General features: G+C 40.6%; 1 protein-coding gene across 1 annotated transcript; it reads left to right on the forward strand.

Annotated features, from left to right (window-relative positions):
• Positions 1–1,486: 1,486 nt before the first annotated feature.
• Positions 1,487–19,034, forward strand: LOC134539482 (UDP-glycosyltransferase UGT5-like). The gene is made up of 6 exons (XM_063381556.1): positions 1,487–1,566; positions 3,637–3,881; positions 5,107–5,714; positions 7,311–7,530; positions 12,983–13,202; positions 18,626–19,034. The coding sequence occupies exons 2-6, from the start codon at positions 3,653–3,655 to the stop codon at positions 18,969–18,971; spliced, it is 1,623 nt and encodes a 540-aa protein (XP_063237626.1). The 5' UTR covers positions 1,487–1,566; positions 3,637–3,652; the 3' UTR covers positions 18,972–19,034.
• Positions 19,035–20,937: the final 1,903 nt, after the last annotated feature.

Consider the following 20,937-nt stretch of genomic DNA (forward strand, 5'->3'; position numbering starts at 1 on the left):
ACGCGATGGTAAACATCTATAAGTATGGCACCTAATGTCGTTACTCATTAGTTTACATGGCGCGCTCCCCAGGAGATGTAATACAATGTCACTGCGAAGTAAAAAATGCAGTATATTTTAACAACGTAATTTTTTTAATGCTAAGTTAGTTGCTTCTGTGATAAAATGAATAATGAGTGGCTAGTAGTTATGGTGATGGTTGTGGTATTGATTTTGGTGGTGATTGTAGTTGTTGTGGGGGTTGTGATATTGGTGGTGGTTGTAGGGGGGATTGTTGTGGATTATGGTGGGTGTGGTGGTGTGGTGTTTATTTTTTTTGTGGTGGTTTTGATGGTGGTTGTGGTATTAATGGGGTATTTTGGCGATGGTGGTGGTTGTGGTGGTGGTTGTGATGGCCTTGATGAGAGGAGTTTTGGTGGTTGTGGTGTAGTGATTTCAATGATCTACACCAAAATAAAACTGAATAAAATTTCGGTAAAAGTTTCTCACTTCGAAATTGCCACGAACTTCAGCTCCGCGAGTATTTCGTGGTGCCGCATTCTCGTCAGGAATGCAGGCAGGAAGCGATCCTCCTCAGCTGGAGGAGGTGGTAGTCGTTCAACGTGGGCAACAGCTGTTTTATGCATCACTGCGCATACTATGTTCTGGTCCTCTTTCGGGCTACATTGTAGCGATTTTCCTCAACTGTATTCGGTAGCAGTCAAGAACGAAGATAAATTTTAATAATGATATGTATCCTTTGTTAAGGCAGATATCTGTATTGAAGACTGTCAAAGACTATTACAAAGTGTCTATAAACATTATAGATGGTTAGATGATTATTATATTTTTATTGTAGGCAGCCGAAATGCGCTCTATGCATTTTCACATAAGTGGTTTAGATTACTGTGTTGCTAGAGATTCTGATAATGAATTCCAAATGAGGCACGGATGTGAGCTGTGTTTCTCTGCAAGTTTGGTCCCCAACCAATGAGTCCTCATAAATCAAGAGTTATATGGAAACCAATTAAAATTTAAAAAATATATATTACATAGTATTTAATTTAAAAATCACGTGGTTACAGGGCAGTGGCTTAACACGCCAGGAAATGTCTTTTATTGAAACGGTTCTGTTATATAGCTTCAGCAAACAGTAAAATCTTCTTTCGTGAGATTTTAAAATTAGTTGGGCCAGAGATGATTTATGATGCATGAAAAATTAAAAAAAATTTCCCTTGTCATTTACTACCGAATCAATAATTAACGCCATTGTACGATCAAACCACTTTTTAACTTTGCTGTTACTTTTTGGGTAACAACATAAATGCCTACTTTATAGTCGCTTCATTTTGCTGTGACCGTAAGTTCTTAGGCCAATCTAGAATAAAATGGTTCCTATATGTACATCTTCCTATCGTTCTGATGCGACGTTCAAGATTGTGGGCAAGAGTATTGTACGATAAGATAAACTGATGCTTTTACCGAATCTCCCAGAGACCTTGTAGTATTTGGTGACGTGTTGACTGAGAGTGTTGCGTTTGCGAGTTTGCTACTTGGCCACACGTGTGTTCAACCTATTGACGCGAGGTAAGTCTGACACGAGAGCACACTGGCTTCCTGCCTTACATTGCTACAAACAGCATCTTCTGTATAGTACCGTACGTCGTCTCGTCGTCCCATCCCATTGGGATTCAAACCAAGGAAGTTACAGTGGAGTCCCTATAATCCGAACTTCGGTAATCCGAAAGTTCGCGTAGTCCGAAACCTATAAAATCGCAAAGAACTAAGGCCAGTTGTACCCCCATTCCTCAACCAACCTCATCTCTCCTACTTTCGAGCACTTTGACCTAGCGACAGAACAACTTACAATACTGTACTGGGCAGCGTTTCGCTCTCTTATCGTCCATTTCATCCCGAGATTTGGTTATGTTTACACAGACCTTATAAAATAAACTGTTAATCACACTAAATAACATATGTTTATGTTATCACACGTTATAATGTAATTTAAGTTTATTTTAAGAATGATTTATCTTAATACTAAAAATTCGATAATCCTAAAATGGTATGGTCCCAATCATTTCTTATTATCGGTACTTCACTGTATAAGTTACATATTTTGACAGCACGTGGTTGTTAAAGGGATGATCCTGCTTACTCGTCTTTAAGTCCTTTTCACCCCATTATTTACGGTTGTGAATTCAATCATACAATTCTGTAAACACTTAGATGACCACGGCTGCGTAAGCTGCGAGGTCAGAAGCAATTTATTGCACATGCCTACCAGCGCTCGAAAGCTGCAAAAATTAAAGCATTTTCACAGCCCGTAAGGAGAAAATATGGTAGCTCATAATACCCAAATGGAGTGATTGGTTTATTAACATTACACAAATTATATAGGCCTATGAGCTGATGCAGATATAAAAATATAACGATTCATTCAAAGTGATCAAATGTCAAACATGAAGCTATATTTTCAACCATTGCTTAAACATTTTAAAATTATCAACGGATAACTTTATAAGATCACTCACTATAAAATTATTGTTGCAGGTATTTACCCGGGTTTTTTTTTTTTTTTTTTAAATATTCGTTCAACGTTTGTGAATGTGAACGGTTTTTTAATCTGCGATTCCTACCGAAAAAATAAGAATGCCCGAAACTAGGAATATACAGTATTAGGAGTGTTTTGTAGGATTCAATGTCGATGTGGTTTTAGCGCAAAAAGGAAAAAAAATATAATAACATCGTGGTTGGATGGCGTCTCATGCGAATCTTACCAATAGTTTACGGTATTTAAAAAAAATGCCTACCTGTTTTTTTACGTGGGTTTGTTTATAAAACCGTAGGCTAATATTTTATGGTATTATTTTCAAGCTGTTAATTTCCAGCTACCTGAAAATCATGCACACAAGTTAGATACTGTCGCCAAAACAAATACATATATATATATATATATATATATATATATATATATATATATATATTTATTTATTTATTTATTTATTTATTTATTTATTTTTATTTATTTATTTATTAAATTATTTAATTATTTAATTATTTATATTTATTTATATACATATACCATCGCTTGATAAAAAAGATCCACATTTAATTTAATTACTAATTTTTACTTGTGCGAGAAAAAAAATTGTCACAATATTTACAACAGTGTTCACAGGGTTACAAGAATAAAATCACATTGTCCTCCTCGTCCAAGACTAGAATCAAGAACAATCTTAAATGAACGGGAAAAATAAAAAAATAAAAAAAAGATTCGCTAGTTAGAGGCGCGCGTCTGGCGGAAGGGAGACGCGCGGCTGCTCCGCGACGCCTGTTCCCGCGCGCGTCGAGTCAATGTGCTCGTGCTCCCCGGACGTCGAGCCCTGACCCCTGACCTCCAGCACCGGCTTGTGCTGGGGTCTCGGTTTGGCGTAGGCCTCTCTAGAGGAAGGGTAATAGGTTTGGAAAGGGGGGGGGGGGGTAATTAGAGGGCAACAAATTTGCACAAGAATACAAAAAAAAATAAACCTGGAGACTCTATACTGCCCACTTCTTGGTTTGCTTCTGGTGTCCTGGGGCCCAGGGATCTTGCCTTCTTCTTCACCGAAGGCCATGAACGTGGACGTCCATCAGCCGCGCGCGTGTGCATGCCAGAGGCACGGGGGCCACCATGAGGCTGCTACTGGTGCTGGCGGCTTGCTGCTCGGGCTGCCTGGCCGCCAGGGTGCTGGGGCTGTTCCCCACGCTCAGTCGCAGCCAGGCCACCTCGTTCACGAGCCTCATGAAGGGGCTGGCGGCCAGGGGTCACCAGGTGACGGTGGTCAGCGCCTTCCCGCAGCCCGCCCCTCTCGCCAACTACACCGACCTCGACATGAACATCGACGGCGACGGTCTCTATGGTGAGTCCCGCCCCGCCTCGCATCTCTGCTCGTCGGGGAATCTTTTATCCAAACGACCTTACTAAGTTCAATTCTAGTAAACGGAATGCTACTGATTAAAAAAAAACGATACTGTAATTCACTTCTCTTTTTAAATAGAACCCAATGTATAATATAGAGCGGGTAGAAAATTAAAGTATATTTTTTAGAACCGCTAAATGTGGAGAAGTTGTCTGCTATAATAAAAAAAAATACTACGTACATATAATTACTTGATAATTCACATTTGTTATTATAGAATGTTAACTTTATAATTATTTGTACAGACAGCAATATTTTTCTGTTTCAAAAATTTTTGATAGGTAATAGGCAAAAACATTATAGAAATTTTGTCGATTCCCATTATTTTTTCTCATTGCTTGACTAGAAAATATTGTAATATTGATGATTTCTTAATTTATTTAACTTTTTAAAACATAATATTAGGATAACAAGCTATAGCACGTCAATCGCAGAATTTCAAGCAATATTTTTCAAAAATAAAGTTTATTTTCATTAACTTTTAATTTATTTGCACGTCGTTTTTCTTCTCATTCCTTATATGAGCCAACTTTTCGGCACTGAAGCAATTTGAAAACTAAAATCTTAATTTTTTTCCAACCCAACTAAATGTGTCGATGATCGCCACTACAGATTATATAGCTTGAAGTCTTTCAGTTTCCACGTGCTCGCCAACTTGGCTTGGAAATAATACTGTTCCAAATGTAATCAAAGACTGGCTCAAGGTTACCTAGGCGTGACAAGAGTCCAAGATTTCCCAATCGACTCTCGTCATAAACCGAAACAAGGGGCAAAGGTAGCCTTTGGTTCGTTCTGCGAGTTCTACAAGCTTTCAAGCGTTCAAATACGTCTTGTGAGCCTGAAAAGTTATCGTCAATTTATCAGCCTTTGTAAAAATTCACTGCCCGTAACCTTGTAAAGCAATCATATCGAGGTTTATGCTTTATCCGTTTGGCAGCAAATGAAAAAAAAGGCAATCCCCGATATAACAGATTCTTGAAAAGGCACTGAAATGGGTATCTTTTTTTATCTTAAAAATAATAGTAATATTTGGTGTAAAAGTAACATATTTATGTTTGCGACAGTTGACATTTCCGCGTGATGCACATGTCTTTGGGATCACGGTTTGCTATCTGGCGGAGCAGGACTTCCAGAGATGTTCCAGAGGTGCTGGCGTGTTCTGCAGCCGCCGTCATGAAGGGGCTGATGGCGCGAGGCGGGGACCGCTCCTGGAACCCGGAGATATTCAGGCGCACCCTCTCGACGCTGCAGATGACCGCGGAGATGACAGACATGGCGCTGATGAACCCGGCCTTCCAGCAGCTCCTCAAGTCCTCCGACTCGCAGTTCGACCTGGTGGTGCTCGAAGCCTTCGCCAGCGACGCCCTCCTTGGCTTCGCGCACAAGTACAACGCCTCGGTCGTGGCCTTCTGCCCCTCGGCGGGCTACCCCTGGGTGCTGGACTCGGTGGGGAACCCGCACCCGCCGTCGTACGTGCCCAGCGTGTTCCTCCGGCTGGACCGAGGGATGTCCCTGTGGCAGAGGGTCGTCAACAGCCTGCTCGAGGTGGGGCTGAAGCTGCTGCGCGAGTGGTACCTGGTGCCCCAGCAGGACCGCGTCATGCGCAAGCACTTCGGCCACCTGGAGGGACTGCCTCACGTCTCGGAGCTGCAGGCGAGGACGTCGCTGCTGCTGCTCAACAGCCACGCGGCCTTCCACCCGCCCGTGCCCTTGCTGCCCCACGTGGTCCCCGTGGGAGGGCTGCACCTGCGGCCGCCGGGCCGGCTGCCCAAGGTAGGCCCTGCCCTGCGAGCACGGAGGCTTCACTGCCTCGTGCTTTCATTTCATTCGAAATACACATTTTAAAAATCTGACTACGTGAATAAGCACTTACCGTGTTATTTATATAGTTCGGATCACCATGCCAGTAACAATTCTCATATTTAACTAGACAAGAGGCCCCAGTGTGAATTTTTGTTTTTCAATTTTGGAACCATTATAGACCTTTATATTACACGGCCCAGGACCCTGGACGTAATTCAATGATGAGTAACACAAAAAAGAGGAAATTTACCCTAAATTTCAACAAAAAAGATGATACACAATTGGTTGATGATAAGTTAAATTCATTAACGGGTCTATAAATACGTAGTTTACAGTGCATGCTATGAATTTCATAAAAATTAACAGCTAACACATAATAAAGTAATACCTTAATGTGACCGGAAAGAAAAATTACATTATAAAAACAAAACAGAATTTTTTTTCTCACTTCTACTGGAAAAAAGGACTTGATATTTTCTTAGAAACATTATCCGGACAGTTAATAATGTTATAAAAAACACATAGGTGTATGGCAACTACGCACGTTAGAAGTGAAACTTCACAGACAGAGGTAGAAGAATGTATAATAATGTGTCCAAGTATGCAAGTGTGCTATGATGAAAACATGCCCTCAAGCACCTCACCCATGATCGTTGCCCTCTTAGCATTACATTTTCTACGGGTTTTTACAGCTTGCCGAGCGGAAGTAAGCCAAGATAAATATGAAGTAGTAAAAGCAGTGGACTGTAATTTCTCAATACAATATTACAACAGGTGGTTACAGGAAGCAATATGTCCCTACTAAGGCGGCAAACCGCCTTACACACCAGCTTTCTCGTGTGGGGCCGTCCGTCGAGTCCTTCTGGAAGGTCGTCACGTGTACCGCCGCATGATGATCGTCATCCTCTCTCATCTGCTACAGAACTCTTATGATCGGTGTTCTGGAACATTTACCATCCTTCCTCCGCGCATTGAGGCCCCGAACACAACAAAAACTAACGTACGCGGGGGGTTTCGTTTTATTTTGAAATCATAGAAATTCTCGCGATGACCACAGGTTCCTACACTGTTAAAAAGCCTTAAATTTACAAAGAACGCTATTTACAAACATGCGAGGATTTTTAATAATTTACCGTTATCTTCGAAAATTTACGGGTACAAAGTTAACAAGAATAATCTTAGAATATTATCAAAACATTCAAAAACTTAAGACTCCTGTGCGTGTGTTTTTACTCTAAAAACAAAACTCTGAAGTCGAAATACAGTGTTTTTTTTTCTACGATGATCCAGTTATCTGAAAATACGAAGAATAATTCGTTTAGTTAAAGTTAAATTCTTCGTTCAAATATTCGCAAATTTATTATGATTTCCAACTGTGTACATAAATTTTATTCGATTCTAAAAAGGCGTTAGAATTATTTAAATTTGGAAAAAAGTAGTCAAATGACAGCGGGGTTCGATGCCGCCATTTCATCGCTTAACAGTAAAGACTGCACAGAGTTTCCAGTTGCCGGGTAGAAGAGCACAGCTGATCGGTTGACAGGTGTCGCGGTGTGTGGTCGGCAGGAACTGCGGCGGTTCATGGACGGCGCGCAGAGCGGCGTGGTGTACTGCTCGCTGGGCGCCGGCCTGCGCAGCGCCGACCTGCCGGCACGTGCCAGGGACGCCCTGGTGCGCGTGTTCTCCAGAGCCAAGCAGCGCGTGCTCTGGAAGTACGAGGAGGCGCTGCCCGACCAGCCGGGAAACGTTAAGACCGGAACGTGGTTCCCGCAGCAGGACGTCCTAGGTGAGTCCCACAGGACATTCTTTAGTTAGTCCTGCAGAAGGACAAGTAGTGTGAGTCCTGCAAAAGGGCGGACTAATTGAGTGCCGCAGCAGTATGTGCTGTGAGTGAGTTACGCAGCAGTACCAGTGGCGTCTCGTCAGGGCAAGCAAGGCAAGCAGTGCTTGCCCAGGCAGTTTGCAGACAATGTATTTTTTAAATAAATATTTTATTCAGAATAGTATTTTACTTTGGCTCGTGCAGTTAGGTGTACGTATTTTTTACATTATCTTCTTGGGACCCAATACTGTGCGCTGTGCGCTATAAGAAAAGAACTCGTCGACACACAAAACATGCTGTTTTAGAATCGTTGCTAGGTTTAGAAGCGCTGGTAGGACCGCTTTCAGCAGGAAGGCTGCCGCAGTAGTTTCCTTTCGGAAGGGGGGTGGAATGGTACAAAGGTTCAGGGAGGGGATTGGCTGTAAAAACACGTGGTAGAAGCTACGAAGGTAGCGCTTTCTTGCCGAACTCAAGCGAACATGGCCGAAGCAGACGGTGGAATTCTTCCGCCGACTGCTTCGGCTATGTCCGCTAAAGTTCGGCAAGGCAGGTGGCGAGGTCGCGTTTCAGTCGACGGTCGTCTCTAGTGATGGGCAGAACGGTTCTTTTGACCGAGTCGGTTCTTTTGGATCAGTTCCGTGAAATGATTCGTTCAGAACGATTCGTTCATCTCGGTCAATTCGTTCTTTTCTGTGTATGGGATCTGGCTCTTTTATCAGGTGTCGTAACTCGTAACTCGTTCATCCTTTAGAGTATTAGGTAGGTACGTGTTTTTGTATTTGAATTTGAACATTGCTTTCCGTAGCCAGTGAATCACAGTTGCGTATATGAAACAAGATTATTTATATTTTATTACTTTTAAGTTACAAATATTAATATACAGGCTATTTACACTTTAGTGACAGTAAAGTGTTTACATGTAGACCAACACTTTTAGAGAAAAAAAAGACAAAAATTTAATACTACTACTGCGATTCAGTATGAAGAGAAACAAATGAAGTACATTAATTAACCCAAAAATGGTAAGTGTGAACATTTGTAGTTACTTTCCCTGTTATTTTTAATTCATACGGTTTTTTTTTATTATTATTTCCAAATTTGTGTATGTGAATGTGAAAAAGCAATTTTAAACCACTACTTAACAGTTGACATTTTCAGGTATAGATACTTTTCATTTTACCCTATTTTATTTGATCAGTTATCGTTTGCTCTTGTGAACATGCGCACGCTGTGATTACTAATTCTTCAGACTCCTGACGTCATGAATCATTTCACGAACGAATCAGACCGGGCGCGTGGCCGGTTCTCTCATCCTCTCCGCGTTTTCGTTCTTCCGAATCTTTCAAGGTACCGGCTCTCAAAGAGCCGGATCTTTACATCGCGAACGAATCGCAAGATTTAGTTCTCTCAAAGATTCGTTCTTTTTGAACGAATCGTTCAAGAACGACCCATCACTAGTCGTCTCTCGGGGCGCGCGCATCTCTCTCGCAGGCTGTTGGCTGGGAGTTCCCTGCGCCCTATTGGGTAACCAAAGGCTGGCAGTGCGTGGGGGATTTGTGGGCGTACGGGAGGCGGCCTAGCAGTGCCAACTGCTACCGACCGCGTCCCGCGGGTGGCGGATACGGGATCCTAGCTCGAGAGTTGCAATCTCGCTGGAGTGACTGTGAATAACCACGTACCAGTTAACAGAGTTTATGATCACGTATGAAGATAGTTTATTTTGTGTTGGTACAAAAAATACCAACATTTAATTTTTACTATTCTAGTACATTTTTAAGCTTCTTCTCTTTATTTTAAGTACTTACTTTGCCATGTGTTGTCTGTTTATATATTTTGTACCAGATATCGATGATACTACACTCCCACTTAGTATATAAATAATGTAGAGTAGGTATTTTATTATCAGAATAATGTATGCCAAACATTATTATTTTTCAAAAATAGTTTATAATTTAAAAAAAATGTCAATTTTTCTACCTGTGGAATAGTCAATGTTCAGTTAAGAAAACTACTTAAATAGCACCCTTTTGTACCTTTAAATCCATATTTTCCCGGGGGAGGGCCCCCGGACCCCCCCCCCCTCCCACCCAACGTGTTTTGGGGTGAACGGAGTTGTTGCTTTCCCTCATGTAAACCTCACGCCTCGCCACTGAGCAGTACGTTATAAGTTAGTCATGCAGCAGGACAATTTGGTAAGTCTTGCAGCAGGATATGCTGGTTGAGACCCGCAGATGGATGTGCTGGGTGAGTCCCGCAGCAAGACAGGTTGGTTTTGTCCCACAGAAAGACGTTTTTTTTTTTTTATTTGGGTCTGGCAGCAGGATTTGCTGGGTGAGATCCGCAGCAGGACGTGTTGTGTGAGTCCTGTAGCAGGACAATGTGGTGGGTCCCGCAGCAGGATATGCTGGGTGATTCCCGCAAGACGATTTGTGTGAGTTCTGCAGCAAAACGTTCTTTGTGAGACCCACAGCAGAACATTTTAGATAAGTTCCACAACAGTATGGAATAATTCAGTCCCGCAGCAGAACGTGCTAGGTGAGTCCCGAAGCAGAACGTGCTAGGTGAGTCCCGCAGCTAGACATGTTGTGTGACTACCCCAGCAGGACGTGTTAGGTGAGTCTCACTGCAGGATGTGGTGGGAAAATTCCACAGTGGGATTTACTAGGTGAGTCCTGCAGCAGGACGTGATTTGTTTGTCCCAAAAATAAACATGCCAGGTAAGTCACGTAGCAAGATGGGCTGTGTGAGAGCCGCATCTGGATGTTCTGGGTGAGTCTTGCTGCAGGATGTGCTTGGTGAGTCTCGCAGAAGGATGTGCTGTGTGTGTGTCCCAAAAAAGTACAGTATAATTTTGTCCCGCAGCAGGACGTGCTGGGTGAGACCCACAGCACTACGGGATAATTGTGTCCCGCGGCAAGATGTACTTAGTGAGTACCGCAGCATGATGTGCTGGATGTGTATTGCAGCATAACATGCTTTCTTATTCGTCCCGCAGCAGGATGTGCACAGTGATTCCCGCAGCATGACTCGCTAAGTAAGTAACGCATAATTTTATGTTTGAGTCCCGCAGCAGGACGTGCTGGATGAGCTTAGCAGCAGGACATGCTGGAAGAGCTTGGCAGCAGGACTTGCAGGATGAGTCCCGCAGCAGTACGTGCTGGGTGAACCCCAACAGAAGGACATGCTGGGTGAACCCCGAAACAGTGCATGCTGGGTGAGTCCCGCAACAGGACGTACTGGGTAAACTTAGCAGCAGGACGTGCTGGATGAGCTTAGCAGCAGGACGTGCTGGGTGAGTCCCACAGTAGTACGTGCTGGATGAGCTTAGCAGCAGTACGTGCTGGGTGTGTCTTGCATTAGGACGGGACAGGTGAGTACCCTCAGCATGACGTGCTGGGTGAGTCTTGCATTAGGATGGGATAGGTGAGTACCCTCAGCATGATGGGGTGTGTCTTGCATTAGGACGGGATAGGTGAGTACCCTCAGCATGACGTGCTGGGTGAGTGTTGCATTAGGATGGGATAGGTGAGTACCCTCAGCATGACGGGGTGTGTCTTGCATTAGGACAGGATAGGTGAGTACCCTCAGCATGATGTGCTGGGTGAGTCTTGCATTAGGAAGGGATAGGAGAGTACCCTCAGCATGACGGGGTGTGTCTTGCATTAGGACGGGATAGGTGAGTACCCTCAGCATGACGTGCTGGGTGAGTCTTGCATTAGGATGGGATAGGTGAGTACCCTCAGCATGACGTGCTGGGTGAGTCTTGCATTAGGATGGGATAGGTGAGTACCCTCAGCATGACGGGGTGTGTCTTGCATTAGGACGGGATAGGTGAGTACCCTCAGCATGACGTGCTGGGTGAGTCTTGCATTAGGATGGGATAGGTGAGTACCCTCAGCATGACGGGGTGTGTCTTGCATTAGGACGGGATAGGTGAGTACCCTCAGCCTGACGTGCTGGGTGAGTCTTGCATTAGGATGGGATAGGTAAGTACCCTCAGCATGACGGGGTGTGTCTTGCATTAGGACGGGATAGGTGAGTACCCTCAGCATGACGTGCTGGGTGAGTCTTGCATTAGGAAGGGATAGGTGAGTACCCTCAGCATGATGTGCTAGGTGAGTCTTGCATTAGGACAGGATAGGTGAGTACCCTCAGCATGACGTGCTGGGTGAGTCTTGCATTAGGATGGGATAGGTGAGTACCCTCAGCATGACGTGCTGGGTGAGTCTTGCATTAGGATGGGATAGGTGAGTACCCTCAGCATGACGGGGTGTGTCTTGCATTAGGACGGGATAGGTGAGTACCCTCAGCATGACGTGCTGGGTGAGTCTTGCATTAGGATGGGATAGGTGAGTACCCTCAGCATGACGTGCTGGGTGAGTCTTGCATAAAGATGGGATAGGTGAGTACCCTCAGCATGACGGGGTGTGTCTTGCATTAGGACGGGATAGGTGAGTACCCTCAGCATGATGTGCTGGGTGAGTCTTGCATTAGGACAGGATAGGTGAGTACCCTCAGCAGGTGGTGCTGGGTGAGTCTTGCATCAGGACGTGCTGGGTGAGTGCTGCAGCCGGGTATGTTGGGTACGTATAGAAGCAGGACCTACTGTGTGTGTCCCTCAACATGCTACACTTGGAGCTCTTCACAGGGGTACTATCATCAATTATTTGGTTTCTTATGCTTCGTGTTTTTGCACATGATTTTAAATAAGTTTCTTAATATAACCATAAATAATTGTTCAAAACATTTTTTAAAGTCTTTTTCAATGGGTATTAATAACTAAGGTCATTTTTTATATCATTCCTAGCATGAGCGGAGAGCTAGAGATCATATGTTATAAAATTCGTTATATTCTTAGGTACCGGTATGTTTTTAGTATATTATTCATTATGTCAATCAAAATTAGGTTTTCACAAAACCCTGAAAAATTCTGGGAGAACATAATTGTTATTAGTTAAATGAATGTTGGACAAAAATATATAGTTATAAGTTAAAGACTACACACATGCATTTAAGCCACCTTCCACTGTAAATATTTTTATATCAAACTTGCATTTGTTGGGTCGAACGTGGCTGAGGGGAGCTATGTTTTTGAGAACGTACACAATGATATGCAAATGGATCTCATACGTGAACAGATTTAGTCAAAATTTAAGAATTACAAGTCAAAACTAAGAAAATCTTTCTTGATTAGACATAAAACCTTATAACACTAAATTATATTGGGAGAGTCTGAATTTGAATTTTATGATGTACAGCTATGTCATATGTCCATAAAAATGTTTCAAATCAGTTTTCTCCATTGCAAGAAGCAGTGTTGGGAAAGAATGAGGAATGTGTAATCACGGTGGTGGGTAAGAACGAGACCTGTGTAACCACGGTGATGGAGTTTATCGCGCGCTCGTTCTGCCGGCAGCTCACCCGGGCCTGAAGGTGTTCGTGACATCGGGCGGCCTGCTGAGCCTGATGGAGGCGGCGGACCGCGGGGTGCCCGTGCTGGGGCTCCCAGTGACTCTGGACCAGCAGCTGAACCTGAAGAGGGCACGCGAGGACGGCTACGCTGTCACCGTCGACCTGGCCAACCTCACCGAGCACAGCCTCGCCCGCGCACTGGGCAGGCTGCTGCGCAACCCCAGGTCGGTTCCTCGCAAGGGATGAGGGGATACATCCCCTCCACGACCTTCCACACTGTCAGAATTTCGCTTACACCACCTCCCAATTTGTTGTGACAAATAAAGTTGAGTTATAACATCACCGAAAAAGTCAATAGTGCAGCCATGTTTGTTTGACTAGTTGGATGACATGTTTTTCCATTATATTTTTTTTTAATTTAGGATAGGTTATAAGATCTGTTGGATACTGTATGTAATCAGCTAATCAAATTTTTGCCTATCAAAAATGGAAATGTTACATCCGTTTCCATCACAATGAATCTGTAAAATGGCGAAGAACAAATTCACGATCAAAGAGGTTATTAAAGTGAAATGGTGTTAATTATGAATCTTGGTATACAAAATTATTTTATGTATAAGAATTAAATTATGTTTATGTAACTTTAAAAAATTATTGGACAATAATTTTATTATGTAACTAATATTTTTTTTCAAATGAACAAATAGGTATTATAAAAAGTTAAAACTTTTCATCCAACACTGATACATTATTTTAATTTCAAAATTTGATTAAAACTGAAAAGTTTGAGATAGCTCAGCCGAAAAATAAAATTTGATATTGTGATAGGATTCAAAACATGTTTAAGGTTATCTGCTAATTTATTTGATAGAGAAAATGGGAAGCAATTTTCCGTTCAATACTACCCCTGCAACTCTATTGTCAAATATAGTTAGAGATAAATATTTTACAGCATGGCAGGGCCTTAAGATATTTATCATTCCCGCCAACAAATAGAAAGAATTTGAAAAAAGACAGCAGGCAAAATGGTTCCTGCATGTTAAAGATCTGCCATGTCAGAAAAGGTCCCACGCTGTCATGCGATAATAAAAAATAACAAACGAAAGAATCAAATTTACAAAAAAAAAATTGATCAAATATTTATGTGTATTTTAGTTACAAATTTTCTGACTATAACTCTGTGCTCCTTTAACTTAGTTGCGAGTAGCATTAAACTGATCATACATCCCAAGGATGTATTTTTAATAACTTCTTAATTATTTTCTTTCAAAATGTTTGAATACCAAATACCTACCTTTCATTAAATGTTTCAGAAATTTTTATATTTTATATTTTGGTTTGTTTTATTTTGTTTTCCATTTCGGATGTTGGGTCAGCTGACATCCCCTAACCCTCTTTACCATACCTTGGATATAGCCTTGGTTCTCGACTTGTCCCGCGGGAAGCCCCAGTTTTTTGCTCAGTCCAGCGATTTATTAACTTCCCAATTACTTCCATAGTTTCAGTTATCTCAACACTCTAAAAATTTAAAGCACGGCTTCTTATCACCAGTGGTAGCAGACGGAACTCTTTCTCTCCACTAGCCCACGCTATTAACCGGGACTCGCTATTGCATTTGTGACAACTAGACTTACAGCACACCACGCAAGGCCACATTCTTCCATCGATGAGCAATCGGCGTGAGTTCTCCCAGTACCACAGAGGTCGCTATGGGGCCGCTGGTAGCCAACACATAGCGCTACACCAGCTGCTGCGACGAATCTTTGGAGCATATTCACTAACGTGTGAGGGAAAAATGTGTGCGTGTCTGGCACAGAGGCTAGTCTGAGTTTCTGACATCCCTGTCTCCAAGAACGGCTCCAGAGCTGGGTAATCCGCATCCTCACTCATGGCCCCGCGAACAGTGGGGTCCCGTGCATGCCCTTTTAATTTTTTTTTTACTTTGTTTTTCTAGTTTTCTTTTAAAAATTAAGACAATAAAGAAAAAAAAACTAAGAATTGAATTTATTAGCTTGTACTTTAAAGCACTGGCCAATATACTTTCAATTACAATTGAGTTTTCATAATCTTTATATATATATATTTCTTGTGTGCGTGTGTATGTCACTGAACTCCTCCTAGACGGCTGGACCGATTTTGATGAAATTTTTTGTGTGAGTTCACGGGGATTCGAGGATGGTTTAGATTCACAATTTGGTCCACTGGAAAATGTTTATTTAATTAATTTTTTATTTAGAAATTGTTGTTGATCTTTGAATGGTTTAGGTTTACAGTATATATATGTGTGTGTTGTGTATTTATTTATGTGTTGTTGTTAATCTTTGGATGGATTTTATGAATTGTTGTTATTACATTAAAATTAAAATAGAATTGGTTATTGAGATTATTATATTATTATTTATTGAAATAACATTTTAAAGTGTAATTAAAAATATAGGTGCAAATTTGTGAGGTGCAGTATTGAAGTGAGTATTTTACATGATTTTTCGTGATTTTAATTATGTATACACGTGAATTCAATACCAATCAACTTAACCTCCAAATTTAAATTATTCTACATATTAAAATGTAATAAAAAATATACATTGTGCAAAATATGTAAGGTGCAGTATCAAACTGAGTATTTAACACGTTTTTTCATTACTTTTAATTATGAATAGACGTGCATTCAATAACAATCAACTTAACCTACAATTTTAAATTTCTCATTTTATTCTATGCAACTTATGACGTATTGATGTCTCTTTGAAAATAAAAATATAACATTTATATAATTTAAATTACTTATAGTAATTATAGTTTAAAGTTTATTTAAAATTGAAGTTTTGTATTTTTTAATTTATATTTTTTTTTAAATTATGATTTTTGGATTTACAACATTTGAACAGGACACCATCTGTCGGGTCCACTTTAAAGTGTGTGTTCCGGTGGATTTAAAAATTGTTTATATTCACAATTCAAGCCGATAAATAATATTTGTAATTAATTAATTAATTAAATTAATGTTGTTGTTGAACGTTCGATGTTTTACATAGGATCCGGTCGGAAGCGCTGTGGTCGCGTTATCGAATATTCAAAAATATTTTATTTTTATTTCAGTTCGACCCGGCAGATGGTGCTGCGATTATATTCAGAGAAATTTCCTGTAAATTTTCAAATTTAAAACGTTTGAACAAAACAACGTCTGTTGGGTCCGCTAGTTTTGTATAAAAATCTTTCAAAGATTATATTGCCTCATATACACAATTTTATCAGAATTGTACCGATGGCATTTATAAAACCAACCCAAGTATAATTAATCAGGAAATAATATCAGAATTTATCAAAATAAATTAGCAAAAACATCATCAGAATTCATAGTCAAGTTTAGCTTTAAAAAAATTGTATTTTAAAAAAGTTGTATTTTAAAGAAATTATATTCAAATCTTCTGATGGAGGGACCCCGAAACCCCTAGTCTCCCCAAAAAGACACCTCCGCCAAGTATGAACTTTACGCCCGAAAAAGTAAATGGCCCAGGTTATCGTCTCAGGTTATCTGGTCCCTATTTTCTCCCGGCCATTTCCTGGTTATCCATGCACGTAGAGGCGAGGGTCATGGATTCGATCCCAGCACCCTGCATGACTCTGATTAGTGAGCTCAGAGTTAAGCCTGATTTATAAACTATGTAAGGAATGCAACACGCAACCAACGAAAGAAAATCACGGTCGTTTATTAAGGCACCCCCAACCATACAACTTGAAATTTAAAACTGTAGAAAACAAAGTTCTTCCTCAAGCTTTATATTTATCAAGAAAACATATAAAATATTGATTAATTTTATTTAAAAGTGTTATTTTTCCAGTGGAAAAGTTTAACAAAAGAAAATGTGATGTAGATTATGATAAAAACACCATCATGGCATTCTGTGCACAAAACGCTTACATCTTTAAAAGTTTTCGTAAAAATTCACCTTAAACATGGATAGCCAAAATGAGAGCCAAAACACAAGTTGGTATATGCTTGCCTTGTTTTTTTTTTGCATCTCTTGTAGTTTATAAATAGGTATTTGAACATTTTGTGTCTTGCTTTTCTTGAGTGGCTTATAAACCCAGCCTTAGGAGTCTCCTTGCCTTAAGCTTTTCCCGGTCCCTCGGTGGTTGTGTTGTCAGATCACTCGCATACCGCCAAGGTGACTTAGGTTCAATTGCTACCGAGGTCAACTCCTGGGTTTTTTTTTTTTTTTTGCCAAAATGTTGAGTTAGCGGACGTTGATGTGAGTAGGGGACATGAAGGTGGGGGCGATAGCCCCTCCCAAACTCAAATTTATTTTAGGAATATTTATTTTGAAGTGTATAACTATGTTAACATGAATACTTAAAACTCAAGTGAACTTTTTTTCCTTATTCAAAAATTGTATGAAACTAATAACGTTTAGTAACTGAATCATGAAATTGTCAAAATACCAAAGGCCAATCACCAACTTATTTAACATGTTTTGCTACTGTGTCCTTTCTTTGTACAATAGACCCTCCGGAGACATTTCCCTGGAGCTGCCCTTGGTCGACTTGTGTTTCTGGGGGTACTGCTGTTTCCCTCCACCAAACCATTCCATCACGGCTCTACCCAATGATGTTACGTCCGATATGTCTCGGTGACATTGACGTCAACTAGACGTTGAGATCTGGCTCATCATCCACCTTTTTACCCTTTAACCTTCGCCAGAAACAATTCAAGGAGTACGCAAACTTTTGGGGCATTCGAGGAAATATGAATATTTTTGGTATCGACTACCAAGTCATTCAGGTTAACTACTAGTGTAAACTCAATTAAAACACAGTCTTATATTTCTTCCAACTTACAACATATTAGGATATCTTGAATTAATAAATTAAGGTTTAATGGCTGGTCGATATCGGTGTATTAGAGATGAATATGGGTGATGGTATGAGAAAAACATTGACAGGAGGAATGGGTGCTAAAAATCCTACTAAGGCAGTAATGATTTTTTTCTGTTCAATTGCCTATTTTTTTCCAAACCTTGAACCAATGTTTAGTGTTACCAAAAGTCCTTTTGAATAAAATGTTTGGCAAAACTAAACGTAAAAAAAAATATATATATTATTTTTACATTGAGGGAGTTTGACAAGTTTTCCAGTTTAAAAAAAACTTCCCTATTGGTTGGATTGTGCTATTATCAAACTGAAGACTTTTTGTCTTTTATATTTTATCTGTCAGTCTGGAAGTGCTTTGCATAAAATTTTGGCTGATATCGCGTCCATATAAAGATATATATGTTTGTGTGTGTATGTATGTGTTATATATATATATATATATGTGTGTGTGTGTCTGTATGTGTGTGGATATATGTCTGTATGTATACACACACACACTCATATATAGTGTTGATTAATGGTAAAAGGTCAACTAAAATAAAAGGAACTTCTGTGTTCCTTTGCTAAATATATTCTGTCAACCTAATTTATTCCTGATTAAATGTCTACCTCACGTGGCATTTTATGTTGCACCGCCAAAGTTACTATGTATACATATGTTATATCTGTATAAATAAAAACTTCTGATGTTGAGTTGTTTAGCGGTCTTGGGACCACAGAACCTAAAAACAAGTTGGTAAATCTGGTCAAGTCACGCCGCGGACGGTGGGCGCAGGTACCGGCGCGCAGCCCAGGAGCGCTCCCGCCTGCTGCGCGACCAGCCACTCAGCCCGCTGGAGCGCGCCGTGTGGTGGACCGAGTACGCGCTGCGCCACGAGGGCATGCCACACCTGCGCTCCGCCGTGCTGCACCTAGGCTGGGCACAGAGCCTGCTGCTGGACGTGGCGGGCCTCGCCCTGGGCTCCGGGCTGCTGGGCGTCGCCCTGGCCTGGCACCTGCTGCGGCGGAGGCTGAGTGTGGAGCGGCGAGCCCCGACGACAACCAACACCCAGTCACAACGTGACTCGTCACCAAGTGGACTAAAAAAAAAAGGAGACGATGACCGACACAATTCTCAGTAAACACCGTAAAATGAGGTGAATAGAGTCTGTTCAAAAAAATAATCATGAATAAATCTATTAATTTAATTTTTTTCTATTTTTTTTTAATTATCTGCAAACGTCATTAAGGGCCCCGCCTACCTGGACACACACGGTGTCCAGAGCTTCAGGAAAAACAACACAATTTGAAACCACACAAGATATCCAGTGGAGTGTCTCTTTACGAAAAGCATTTAAGAAATTGCAGAGGGCTAAAAAGTATTTTTATTTTATATAAATAGTAATTTTTAGGCATAAAACAAAACAATACAGATTCTTGAAAGCACTTAAAAGAAACTTGCATTGGGCCGGCCGGCGAAAGACATTTGAACTTTACGCCTTGCCTCAAGGAGCTTTTCCACAACGAGAGACTACCTTTTTCTCATCCTTAGCTTTCCCCGGAGCCTTTGCTGTCTTGCCTCCGAGCTCACATGTATGTCTGCTTATTTAATTTAGATTTGCAGGGTCTTTGCAAGAGGGTGGCATGTCAGATGTGTCATCTCAAAACTTAATAGTAATTTCAATTTATCTACATTTGCTTTCGGCCCCGCCTGTCAAAATTACGTTTGGCATTAAGATTTTCAATAATTAAGTTTTCACAATTTCAGTACTTAATATGTTTATCTAGTTTGATGAGAGAATACGGACTAGTTAAAACTCGTGATGGGGCATGTTAGCTGTAACTTCCCTGCATATCATTGCATCACTAGCGTATTACTTTCCTTGCTTGTAAGCCTTCATATCGCCTTAAGAGGGATTTTCGCAGAAGCATGTTTTGTGTCATGCTAGCAGGTTCGGAGAGCGGCATGAGTTCATTTGTATGCAAGGTTTAAACTGTAATGAGAAGCCCATATCACACGTTGCAGCATTCACACCCGTGCAAAAAAAAAATGTAATGCCTCTATGTTACCAAAATGTAAAGCAAGTATGTGTAAGTTGACCTTTTGTAACATTTAGTCGTGGTATTGTTTCAACCCGGAGGCGTTCCGTTTATATGCAGTTTATCTAAAGACGTAGTTGTGAAGTACCCTAACGTGTACAATTGTAACTTTGGCATGTATCGCATCGATTTGTTTTTTGTAACATTAAAGTTGCCAATTTATAGCCGACTTTTTTTGGGTCGTAAAGAATGTACATGTTACGCATTGAAAAGGCAAACTCACTGTACCTTGTATTGTGCGAATATTTATTCTAGCTTTGTAAATTGGTTTGGTAAAATATTTGTAATCGAACTTAATCTTTTTCTATGTTATTCTCATGTTCAGACCATTTATTTAGATGTTGAATAAGAGCTTGAGCCACGCACTCTGACTTTCACTAGTCCCAATAATACCTTCTTAAATACTTTACCACTTGAGGTATATTACACATAAGAGATTTGTGCAAGAGATTTATGATCTTTCTTGAAAACATTAAAGAGTCTATATTTTGAATTCTGATTGGTTTTGATCAACCAATGGTCCCACATCTCTAAAACTATAACTGTTTTTGCATGCAAATACACACAAAAGTTTCAGGTAAAAATTATAAGATTTACAAACAATTTGAACGGATTTGATAATGTACCAACTAAGGGAGTTATAACTTTTTTTAATTCTATCGCTTATTTTTTTAACCCCTTACAGCAATGGTTCGTTTAATCAAAAATTGTTTCAGACAAAAGTTTTAGATAAAAATTATAAGATTAATACATGATTTGTACGAATTTGATGATGATGTGCCTACAAAGATAGTTATGACTTTTTTTTATGCTCCAATCTTTGTTTTTTCAACTCCTTGTGTTGGTGGTTGGTCGTAGCAAAAGCTTTTAGATTCTGGTCTTACTCCAACGAGTTATAAAATGTTCAAAGGGATGTGATATTTTCCATATTGTGGAAGTTACTGCAGATTTCTGTTTTTCAAAAAACCTTCCCCATTTCTACCCCTTTGGTCGAATATTGCCCATTAA

Source organism: Bacillus rossius, chromosome 1, assembly GCF_032445375.1.
Source record: "Bacillus rossius redtenbacheri isolate Brsri chromosome 1, Brsri_v3, whole genome shotgun sequence".
Taxonomy (NCBI): Eukaryota; Metazoa; Arthropoda; class Insecta; order Phasmatodea; family Bacillidae; genus Bacillus; species Bacillus rossius.

Coding starts and splice junctions, on each gene's coding strand:
- LOC134539482 (XM_063381556.1), top strand. CDS start 3,653: ATGAGGCTGCTACTGGTGCTGGCGGCTTGCTGCTCGGGCTGCCTGGCC. Junction 3,882..5,106: donor CGACGGCGACGGTCTCTATG/GTGAGTCCCGCC, acceptor CGTGTTCTGCAG/CCGCCGTCATGAAGGGGCTG. Junction 13,203..18,625: donor AGGCTGCTGCGCAACCCCAG/GTCGGTTCCTCG, acceptor CGGTGGGCGCAG/GTACCGGCGCGCAGCCCAGG.